The sequence below is a fragment of the Oncorhynchus tshawytscha genome, unplaced genomic scaffold, assembly GCF_018296145.1.
Source record: "Oncorhynchus tshawytscha isolate Ot180627B unplaced genomic scaffold, Otsh_v2.0 Un_scaffold_3215_pilon_pilon, whole genome shotgun sequence".
Taxonomy (NCBI): domain Eukaryota; kingdom Metazoa; phylum Chordata; class Actinopteri; order Salmoniformes; family Salmonidae; genus Oncorhynchus; species Oncorhynchus tshawytscha.
The window spans coordinates 24263-35000 of record NW_024609515.1 but is presented as its reverse complement, the minus strand read 5'-3'; the positions used below and the strand labels follow the sequence as shown (position 1 = coordinate 35000).

At 46.9% G+C, this 10738-nt stretch overlaps 1 protein-coding gene across 1 annotated transcript in view; it reads left to right on the top strand.

The window, feature by feature from the left end:
* LOC112238770 (general transcription factor 3C polypeptide 1) overlaps positions 1-10738 on the top strand; it is a 103885-nt gene that overhangs the window by 76383 nt on the left and 16764 nt on the right. The window contains 2 exon segments of the mRNA XM_042315650.1: positions 2661-2793; positions 4436-4511. Of these exon segments, the coding sequence (XP_042171584.1) occupies positions 2661-2793; positions 4436-4511 (209 nt within the window).

The window sequence follows — 10738 nt, the reverse complement described above, 5'->3', positions numbered from 1 at the left end:
GTGTGTGTGTGTGTGTAACCTGTGTGTGTGTGTGTGTGTGTGTGTGTAACCTGTGTGTGTGTGTGTGTGTGTAACCTGTGTGTGTGTGTGTAACCTGTGTGTGTGTGTGTAACCTGTGTGTGTGTGTGTGTGTGTGTAACCTGTGTGTGTGTGTGTGTGTGTAACCTGTGTGTGTGTGTGTGTGTGTAACCTGTGTGTGTAACCTGTGTGTGTGTGTGTGTGTGTGTAACCTGTGTGTGTAACCTGTGTGTGTGTGTGTAACCTGTGTGTGTGTGTGTGTAACCTGTGTGTGTGTAACCTGTGTGTGTGTGTGTGTAACCTGTGTGTGTGTGTGTGTAACCTGTGTGTGTAACCTGTGTGTGTAACCTGTGTGTGTAACCTGTGTGTGTAACCTGTGTGTGTGTGTAACCTGTGTGTGTGTAACCTGTGTGTAACCTGTGTGTGTGTAACCTGTGTGTGTAACCTGTGTGTGTGTGTGTGTGTGTGTGTGTGTGTGTGTGTGTGTAACCTGTGTGTGTGTGTGTGTGTAACCTGTGTGTGTGTAACCTGTGTGTGTGTGTGTAACCTGTGTGTGTAACCTGTGTGTGTGTGTGTGTAACCTGTGTGTGTGTGTGTGTGTAACCTGTGTGTGGGTGTGTGTAACCTGTGTGTGTGTGTGTGTGTAACCTGTGTGTGTGTGTGTGTGTGTGTGTGTGTAACCTGTGTGTGTGTGTGTGTGTGTGTGTGTAACCTGTGTGTGTGTGTAACCTGTGTGTGTGTGTAACCTGTGTGTGTAACCTGTGTGTGTAACCTGTGTGTGTGTGTGTGTGTGTGTGTGTGTGTGTGTAACCTGTGTGTGTGTGTGTGTGTAACCTGTGTGTGTGTGTGTGTGTGTGTGTAACCTGTGTGTGTGTGTGTGTGTAACCTGTGTGTGTGTGTGTGTGTGTGTGTGTGTGTGTAACCTGTGTGTGTGTGTGTAACCTGTGTGTGTGTGTGTGTGTGTGTAACCTGTGTGTGTGTGTGTGTGTAACCTGTGTGTGTGTGTGTGTAACCTGTGTGTGTGTGTGTGTAACCTGTGTGTGTGTGTGTGTAACCTGTGTGTGTGTGTGTGTGTGTGTGTGTGTGTGTGTAACCTGTGTGTGTGTGTGTGTAACCTGTGTGTGTGTGTGTGTGTGTGTGTGTAACCTGTGTGTGTGTGTGTGTGTAACCTGTGTGTGTGTGTGTGTAACCTGTGTGTGTGTGTGTGTAACCTGTGTGTGTGTGTGTGTAACCTGTGTGTGTGTGTGTGTAACCTGTGTGTGTGTGTGTGTGTAACCTGTGTGTGTGTGTGTGTAACCTGTGTGTGTGTGTGTGTAACCTGTGTGTGTGTGTGTGTAACCTGTGTGTGTGTGTGTGTGTGTGTGTGTGTGTGTGTGTGTGTGTAACCTGTGTGTGTGTAACCTGTGTGTGTGTGTGTGTGTGTGTGTGTAACCTGTGTGTGTGTGTAACCTGTGTGTGTGTGTGTGTGTGTGTAACCTGTGTGTGTGTGTGTAACCTGTGTGTGTGTGTGTGTAACCTGTGTGTGTGTGTGTGTGTAACCTGTGTGTGTGTGTGTGTGTGTGTAACCTGTGTGTGTGTGTGTGTGTGTAACCTGTGTGTGTGTGTAACCTGTGTGTGTGTGTGTAACCTGTGTGTGTGTGTGTGTAACCTGTGTGTGTGTGTGTGTAACCTGTGTGTGTGTGTGTGTAACCTGTGTGTGTGTGTGTGTAACCTGTGTGTGTGTGTGTGTGTGTGTGTGTGTGTGTGTAACCTGTGTGTGTGTGTGTAACCTGTGTGTGTGTGTGTGTGTAACCTGTGTGTGTGTGTGTGTGTGTAACCTGTGTGTGTGTGTGTGTGTGTGTGTAACCTGTGTGTGTGTAACCTGTGTGTGTAACCTGTGTGTGTGTAACCTGTGTGTGTGTGTGTGTGTGTGTGTGTGTGTGTGTAACCTGTGTGTGTGTGTGTGTAACCTGTGTGTGTGTGTGTGTGTGTGTGTGTGTGTGTGTGTGTGTGTGTGTGTGTGTGTGTAACCTGTGTGTAACCTGTGTGTGTGTGTGTAACCTGTGTGTGTGTGTGTGTGTGTAACCTGTGTGTGTGTAACCTGTGTGTGTGTGTGTGTGTAACCTGTGTGTGTGTGTGTAACCTGTGTGTGTGTGTGTAACCTGTGTGTGTGTGTGTAACCTGTGTGTGTGTGTGTAACCTGTGTGTGTGTAACCTGTGTGTGTGTGTAACCTGTGTGTGTGTGTGTGTGTGTAACCTGTGTGTGTGTGTGTGTGTGTGTGTGTGTGTAACCTGTGTGTGTGTGTGTGTGTAACCTGTGTGTGTGTGTGTAACCTGTGTGTGTGTAACCTGTGTGTGTGTAACCTGTGTGTGTGTAACCTGTGTGTGTGTGTAACCTGTGTGTGTGTAACCTGTGTGTGTGTAACCTGTGTGTGTGTAACCTGTGTGTGTGTAACCTGTGTGTGTGTGTGTGTAACCTGTGTGTGTGTAACCTGTGTGTGTGTGTGTAACCTGTGTGTGTGTGTGTGTGTGTAACCTGTGTGTGTGTGTGTGTAACCTGTGTGTGTGTGTGTGTGTGTGTGTAACCTGTGTGTGTGTGTGTGTGTGTGTGTGTGTAACCTGTGTGTGTAACCTGTGTGTGTGTAACCTGTGTGTGTGTGTAGGGGCAGCAGGGAGGTGTGTTACACAGCAGTAATACCAGGGGACGGTAAAGGAGCAGGAGGTCTGGACTCTGAGTTCTTCGGACACCTCAAACGCAATTGGATTTGGACCTGTCATCTGATGAGAACCAAGAGGGTAAAACACACACACTAAAACACACACACACACACACACACACACACTAAAACACACACACACACTAAAAACACACACACACACACTAAAACACACACACACACATACTAAAACACACACACACTAAAACACCCACACACACACACTAAAACACCACACACACACACTAAAACACCCACACACACACACTAAAACACACACACACATACTAAAACACACACACACTAAAACACCCACACACACACACTAAAACACCCACACACACACACTAAAACACACACACACACACACTAAAACACCCACACACACACACTAAAACACCCACACACACACACTAAAACACCCACACACACACACTAAAACACCCACACACACACACAAAACACACACACACACATACTAAAACACACACACACTAAAACACCCACACACACACACTAAAACACCCACACACACACAAAACACACACACACACATACTAAAACACACACACACTAAAACACCCACACACACACACTAAAACACACACACACACACACACTAAAACACACACACACACATACTAAAACACACACACACTAAAACACCCACACACACACACTAAAACACCCACACACACACACTAAAACACCCACACACACTAAAACACACATATACACACAAATAAACCGTTATTGTTATGTTGTGTCTATAGAAATATAAATCTCAACTTTCAGTGCTCTGTAAGCCTTTCAGTGCTCTAGAACTGTAAGCCTTTCAGTGCTCTAGAACTGTAAGCCTTTCAGTGCTCTAGAACTGTAAGCCTTTCAGTGCTCTAGAACTGTAAGCCTTTCAGTGCTCTAGAACTGTAAGCCTTTCAGTGCTCTAGAACTGTAAGCCTTTCAGTGCTCTAGAACTGTAAGCCTTTCAGTACTCTAGAACTGTAAGCCTTTCAGTGCTCTAGAACTGTAAGCCTTTCAGTGCTCTAGAACTGTAAGCCTTTCAGTGCTCTAGAACTGTAAGCCTTTCAGTGCTCTAGAACTGTAAGCCTTTCAGTACTCTAGAACTGTAAGCCTTTCAGTGCTCTAGAACTGTAAGCCTTTCAGTGCTCTAGAACTGTAAGCCTTTCAGTGCTCTAGAACTGTAAGCCTTTCAGTGCTCTAGAACTGTAAGCCTTTCCCGTGCTCTAGAACTGTAAGCCTTTCCCGTGCTCTAGAACTGTAAGCCTTTCCAGTGCTCTAGAACTGTAAGCCTTTCCCGTGCTCTAGAACTGTAAGCCTTTCCAGTGCTCTAGAACTGTAAGCCTTTCCCGTGCTCTAGAACTGTAAGCCTTTCCCGTGCTCTAGAACTGTAAGCCTTTCCAGTGCTCTAGAACTGTAAGCCTTTCCAGTACTCTAGAATTGTAAGCCTTTCCAGTGCTCTAGAATTGTAAGCCTTTCCAGTGCTCTAGAACTGTAAGCCTTTCCAGTGCTCTAGAATTGTAAGCCTTTCCAGTGCTCTAGAATTGTAAGCCTTTCCAGTGCTCTAGAATTGTAAGCCTTTCCAGTGCTCTAGAATTGTAAGCCTTTCCAGTGCTCTAGAATTGTAAGCCTTTCCAGTGCTCTAGAATTGTAAGCCTTTCCAGTGCTCTAGAATTGTAAGTGGTGAATATATTGTGTTCTAGAGCAACAACCAGTACGAGTCCAGTAACACCGTGAGACTGAATAGTCTACTGACCAAACATGTGACCATGGATAGAGGTGAGTTACACACTCCTGTCTGTGTTTTCACATCTATACACACTCACCGGTCAGTTTATTAGGTACACCGCCCCATTCACCTAAATGGATCGCTCCTATCGACCTTCATTCACGTGGCCGTGGCTTGTGATATAAAGCAGGCAGACAGGCATCGAGGCATTCAGTTACTGTTTGATTGACGGTTAGGATGGGCAAAATAAGTGACCTAAGCGACTATGAGTGTGGTATGATCGTCAGTGCCAGGCGCTCCGGATCCAGTACCTCAGAAACAGCCTCCTGGGCTTTTCACACACGACAGCGTCTTGGGTTTACTGAGAATGGTGTGACAAACAGAACAACATCCAGCCAACGGCAGACCTGTGGGAGAAAACAGCTCTCTGATGAGAGGTGGAAGGAGAATGACCAGAGTCATCAAGCTAACAGACAGGCCACAACAGTGGTGTGCAGAACGGCATCTCGGGAACAAACGGATGGGCTCTTCCACGACCCCCAGAGGATAAGAGAGTGATGACCATGGCCCCCCAGAGGATAAGAGAGTGATGACCATGGCCCCCCAGAGGATAAGAGAGTGATGACCATGGCCCCCCAGAGGATAAGAGAGTGATGACCATGCCCCCCCAGAGGATAAGAGAGTGATGACCATGGCTCACCCCCCAGAGGATAAGAGAGTAATGACCATGGCCCCCCAGAGGATTAGAGAGTGATGACCATGGCCCCCCAGAGGATAAGAGAGTGATGACCATGCCCCCCCAGAGGATAAGAGAGTGATGACCATGCCCCCCAGAGGATAAGAGAGTGATGACCATGCCCCCCAGAGGATAAGAGAGTGATGACCATGCCCCCCAGAGGATAAGACCATGCCCCCCCCAGAGGATAAGAGAGTGATGACCATGGCTCACCCCCCAGAGGATAAGAGAGTAAGGACCATGCCCCCCCCAGAGGATAAGAGAGTGATGACCATGCCCCCCTCCCCAGAGGATAAGAGAGTAATGACCATGCCCCCCTCCCCAGAGGATAAGAGAGTAATGACCATGGCCCCCCAGAGGATAAGAGAGTGATGACCATGCCCCCCCAGAGGATAAGAGAGTGATGACCATGGCCCCCCAGAGGATAAGAGAGTGATGACCATGCCCCCAGAGGATAAGAGAGTAATGACCATGCCCCCCCAGAGGATAAGAGAGTGATGACCATGCCCCCCAGAGGATAAGAGAGTAATGACCATGCCCCCCAGAGGATAAGAGAGTGATGACCATGCCCCCCCCAGAGGATAAGAGAGTAATGACCATGCCCCCCCAGAGGATAAGAGAGTAATGACCATGGCTCCCCCAGAGGATAAGAGAGTAATGACCATGGCTCCCCCAGAGGATAAGAGAGTGATGACCATGCCCCCCCAGAGAATAAGAGAGTGATGACCATCCCACCCAGAGGATAAGAGAGTAATGACCATGGCTCCACCCCCAGAGGATAAGAGAGTAATGACCATGGCTCCACCCCCAGAGGATAAGAGAGTAATGACCATGGCTTCCCCCAGGGGATAAGAGAGTAATGACCATGCCCCCCGTAAGGGTATATGGTATATGATGTTGTGTGGATACGTGGGGTATATGATGTTGTGTGGATACGTGGGGTATATGATGTTGTGTGGATACGTGGGGTATATGATGTTGTGTGGATACGTGGGGTATATGATGTTGTGTGGATGCGTAGGGTATATGATGTTGTGTGGATACGTGGGGTATATGATGTTGTGTGGATGCGTAGGGTATATGATGTGTGAATGCGTGGGGTATATTATGTTGTTTGGATGCGTGGGGTATATGATGTTGTGTGGATGCGTAGGGTATATGATGTTGTGTGGATGCGTAGGGTATATGATGTTGTGTGGATGCGTAGGGTATATGATGTTGTTTGGATGCGTGGGGTATATGATGTTGTGTGGATGCGTAGGGTATATGATGTTGTGTGGATGCGTGGGGTATATGATGTTGTGTGGATGCGTAGGGTATATGATGTTGTGTGGATGCGTGGGGTATATGATGTTGTGTGGATGCGTAGGGTATATGATGATGTGTGGATGCGTGGGGTATATGATGTTATGTGTACGTTCGTAGGGTATATGATGTTGTGTGGATGCGTAGGGTATATGATGTTGTGTGGATGCGTAGGGTATATGATGTTGTGTGGATGCGTAGGGTATATGATGTTGTGTGGATGCGTAGGGTATATGATGTTGTTTGGATGCGTGGGGTATATGATGTTGTGTGGATGCGTAGGGTATATGATGTTGTGTGGATGCGTGGGGTATATGATGTTGTGTGGATGCGTAGGGTATATGATGTTGTGTGGATGCGTGGGGTATATGATGTTGTGTGGATGCGTAGGGTATATGATGATGTGTGGATGCGTGGGGTATATGATGTTGTGTGTACGTTCGTAGGGTATATGATGTTGTGTGGATGCGTAGGGTATATTATGTTGTGTGGATGCGTAGGGTATATGATGTTGTGTGGATGCGTAGGGTATATGATGTTGTGTGGATGCGTGGGGTATATGATGTTGTGTGGATGCGTAGGGTATATGATGTTGTGTGGATGCGTAGGGTATATGATGTTGTGTGGATGCGTAGGGTATATGATGTTGTGCGGATGCGTAGGGTATATGATGTTGTGTGGATGCGTGGGGTATATGATGTTGTGTGGATGCGTGGGGTATATGATGTTGTGTGGATGCGTGGGGTATATGATGTTGTGTGGATGCGTAGGGTATATGATGTTGTGTGGATGCGTAGGGTATATGATGTTGTGTGGATGCGTGGGGTATATGATGATGTGTGGATGCGTAGGGTATATGATGTTGTGTGGATGCGTGGGGTATATGATGATGTGTGGATGCGTAGGGTATATGATGATGTGTGGATGCGTGGGGTCTATGATGTTGTGTGGATGCGTGGGGTATATGATGATGTGTGGATGCGTAGGGTATATGATGTTGTGTGGATGCGTGGGGTCTATGATGTTGTGTGGATGCGTGGGGTATATGATGATGTGTGGATGCGTAGGGTATATGATGTTGTGTGGATGCGTGGGGTATATGATGTTGTGTGTACGTTCGTAGGGTATATGATGTTGTGTGGATGCGTAGGGTATATTATGTTGTGTGGATGCGTAGGGTATATTATGTTGTGTGGATGCGTAGGGTATATGATGTTGTGTGGATGCGTAGGGTATATGATGTTGTGTGGATGCGTGGGGTATATGATGTGTGGATGCGTGGGGTATATGATGTTGTGTGGATGCGTGGGGTATATGATGTTGTGTGGATGCGTAGGGTATATGATGTTGTGTGGATGCGTAGGGTATATGATGTTGTGTGGATGCGTAGGGTATATGATGTTGTGTGGATGCGTAGGGTATATGATGTTGTGTGGATGCGTGGGGTATATGATGTTGTGTGGATGCGTGGGGTATATGATGTTGTGTGTACGTTCGTAGGGTATATGATGTTGTGTGGATGCGTAGGGTATATGATGTTGTGTGGATGCGTAGGGTATATGATGTTGTGTGGATGCGTAGGGTATATGATGTTGTGTGGATGCGTAGGGTATATGATGTTGTGTGGATGCGTGGGGTCTATGATGTTGTGTGGATGCGTGGGGTATATGATGTTGTGTGGATGCGTGGGGTATATGATGTTGTGTGGATGCGTGGGGTATATGATGATGTGTGGATGCGTAGGGTATATGATGTTGTGTGGATGCGTAGGGTATATGATGTTGTGTGGATGCGTGGGGTATATGATGTTGTGTGTACGTTCGTAGGGTATATGATGTTGTGTGGATGCGTAGGGTATATTATGTTGTGTGGATGCGTAGGGTATATTATGTTGTGTGGATGCGTAGGGTATATGATGTTGTGTGGATGCGTGGGGTATATGATGTTGTGTGGATGCGTGGGGTATATGATGTTGTGTGGATGCGTGGGGTATATGATGTTGTGTGGATGCGTAGGGTATATGATGTTGTGTGGATGCGTAGGGTATATGATGTTGCGTGGATGCGTAGGGTATATGATGTTGCGTGGATGCGTAGGGTATATGATGTTGCGTGGATGCGTAGGGTATATTATGTTGCGTGGATGCGTAGGGTATATGATGTTGCGTGGATGCGTAGGGTATATGATGTTGTGTGGATGCGTGGGGTATATTATGTTGTGTGTACGTTCGTAGGGTATATGATGTTGTGTGGATGCGTAGGGTATATTATGTTGTGTGGATGCGTAGGGTATGTGATGTTGTGTGGATGCGTGGGGTATATGATGTTGTGTGGATCAAATCAAATCAAATTTATTTATATAGCCCTTCGTACATCAGCTGATATCTCAAAGTGCTGTACAGAAACCCAGCCTAAAACCCCAAACAGCAAGCAATGCAGGTGTAGAAGCACGGTGGCTAGGAAAAACTCCCTAGAAAGGCCAAAACCTAGGAAGAAACCTAGAGAGGAACCAGGCTATGTGGGGTGGCCAGTCCTCTTCTGGCTGTGCCGGGTGGAGATTATAACAGAACATGGCCAAGATGTTCAAATGTTCATAAATGACCAGCATGGTCGAATAATAATAAGGCAGAACAGTTGAAACTGGAGCAGTAGCTCAGTCAGGTGGAAGTTGAAACTGGAGCAGCAGCATGGCCAGGTGGACTGGGGACAGCAAGGAGTCATCATGTCAGGTAGTCCTGGGGCATGGTCCTAGGGCTCAGGTCAGTTGAAACTGGAACAGCAGCATGGCCAGGTGGACTGCGGATGCGTGGGGTATATGATGTTGTGTGGATGCGTAGGGTATATGATGTTGTGTGGATGCGTAGGGTATATGATGTTGTGTGGATGCGTAGGGTATATGATGTTGTGTGGATGCGTGGGGTATATGATGTTGTGTGGATGCGTGGGGTATATGATGTTGTGTGGATGCGTAGGGTATATGATGTTGTGTGGATGCGTAGGGTATATGATGTTGTGTGGATGCGTAGGGTATATGATGTTGTGTGGATGCGTAGGGTATAGGTCTTAGGTCAGTTAGGATCACCACTTTATTTTAAGAATGTGAAATGTCAGAATAAATGTAGAGTGATTTATTTCAGCTTTTATTTCTTTCATCACATTCCCAGTGGGTCAGAAGTTTATATACACTCAATTAGTAGTTGGTAGCATTGCCTTTCAATTGTTTAACTTGGGTCAAACGTTTCGGGTAGCCTTCCACAAGCTTCCCACAATAAGCTGGGTAAATTTTGGCCCATTCCTCCTGACAGAGCTGGTGTAATTGAGTCAGGTTTGTAGGCCTCCTTGTTCACACACTTTTTCAGTTCTGCCCACACATTTTCTATAGGAATGATGTCAGGGCTTTGTGATGGCCAATACCTTGACTTTGTTGTCCTTAAGCCATGTTGTCACCGTTTTGGAACAATGCTTGGGGTCATTGTCCATTTGGAAGACCCATTTGCGACCAAGCTTTATCTTCCTGACTGATGTCTTGAGATGTTGCTTCAATATATCCACATAGTTTTCCTCCCTCATGATGCCATCTATTTTGAAGTGCACCAGTCCCTCCTGCAGCAAAGCACCCCCACAACATGATGCTGCCAACCCTGTGCTTCACGGTTGGAATGGTGTTCTTCGGCTTGCAAGCCTCCCCCTTTTTCCTTCAAACATAACGATGATCATTATGACCAAACAGTTTTTGTTTCGTCAGACCAGAGGACATTCCTCCAAAAAGTACGATCTTTGTCCCCATGTAGTCTGGCTTTTTTTAATGACAATTTTGGAGCAGTGGCTTCTTCCTTGCTGAGCGGCCATTCAGGTTATGTCAATATAGAACTCGTTTTACTGTGGATATAGATCTTTTTATACCTGTTTCATCCAGCATCTTCACAAGGTCCTTTGCTGCGACGCACAATTGGCTTAGCATCGTCCGGGTTAGGGAGGGCTTGGCCGGTAGGGATGTCCTTGTCTCATCGCGCACCAGCAACTCCTGTGGCGGGCCGGGCGCAGTGCGCGCTAAAAATGTGATCGTTACGATCAGTCCTGTGTCATGCCAACAGTAAAGCATCCTGAGACCATTCATGTGTGGGGTTGCTTCTCAGCTTAGGGAGTGGGCTCACTCACAATTTTGCCTCAGAACAAAGCCATGAATAAAGAATGGTACCAACGCATCCTCCGAGAGCAACTTCTCCCAACCATCCAG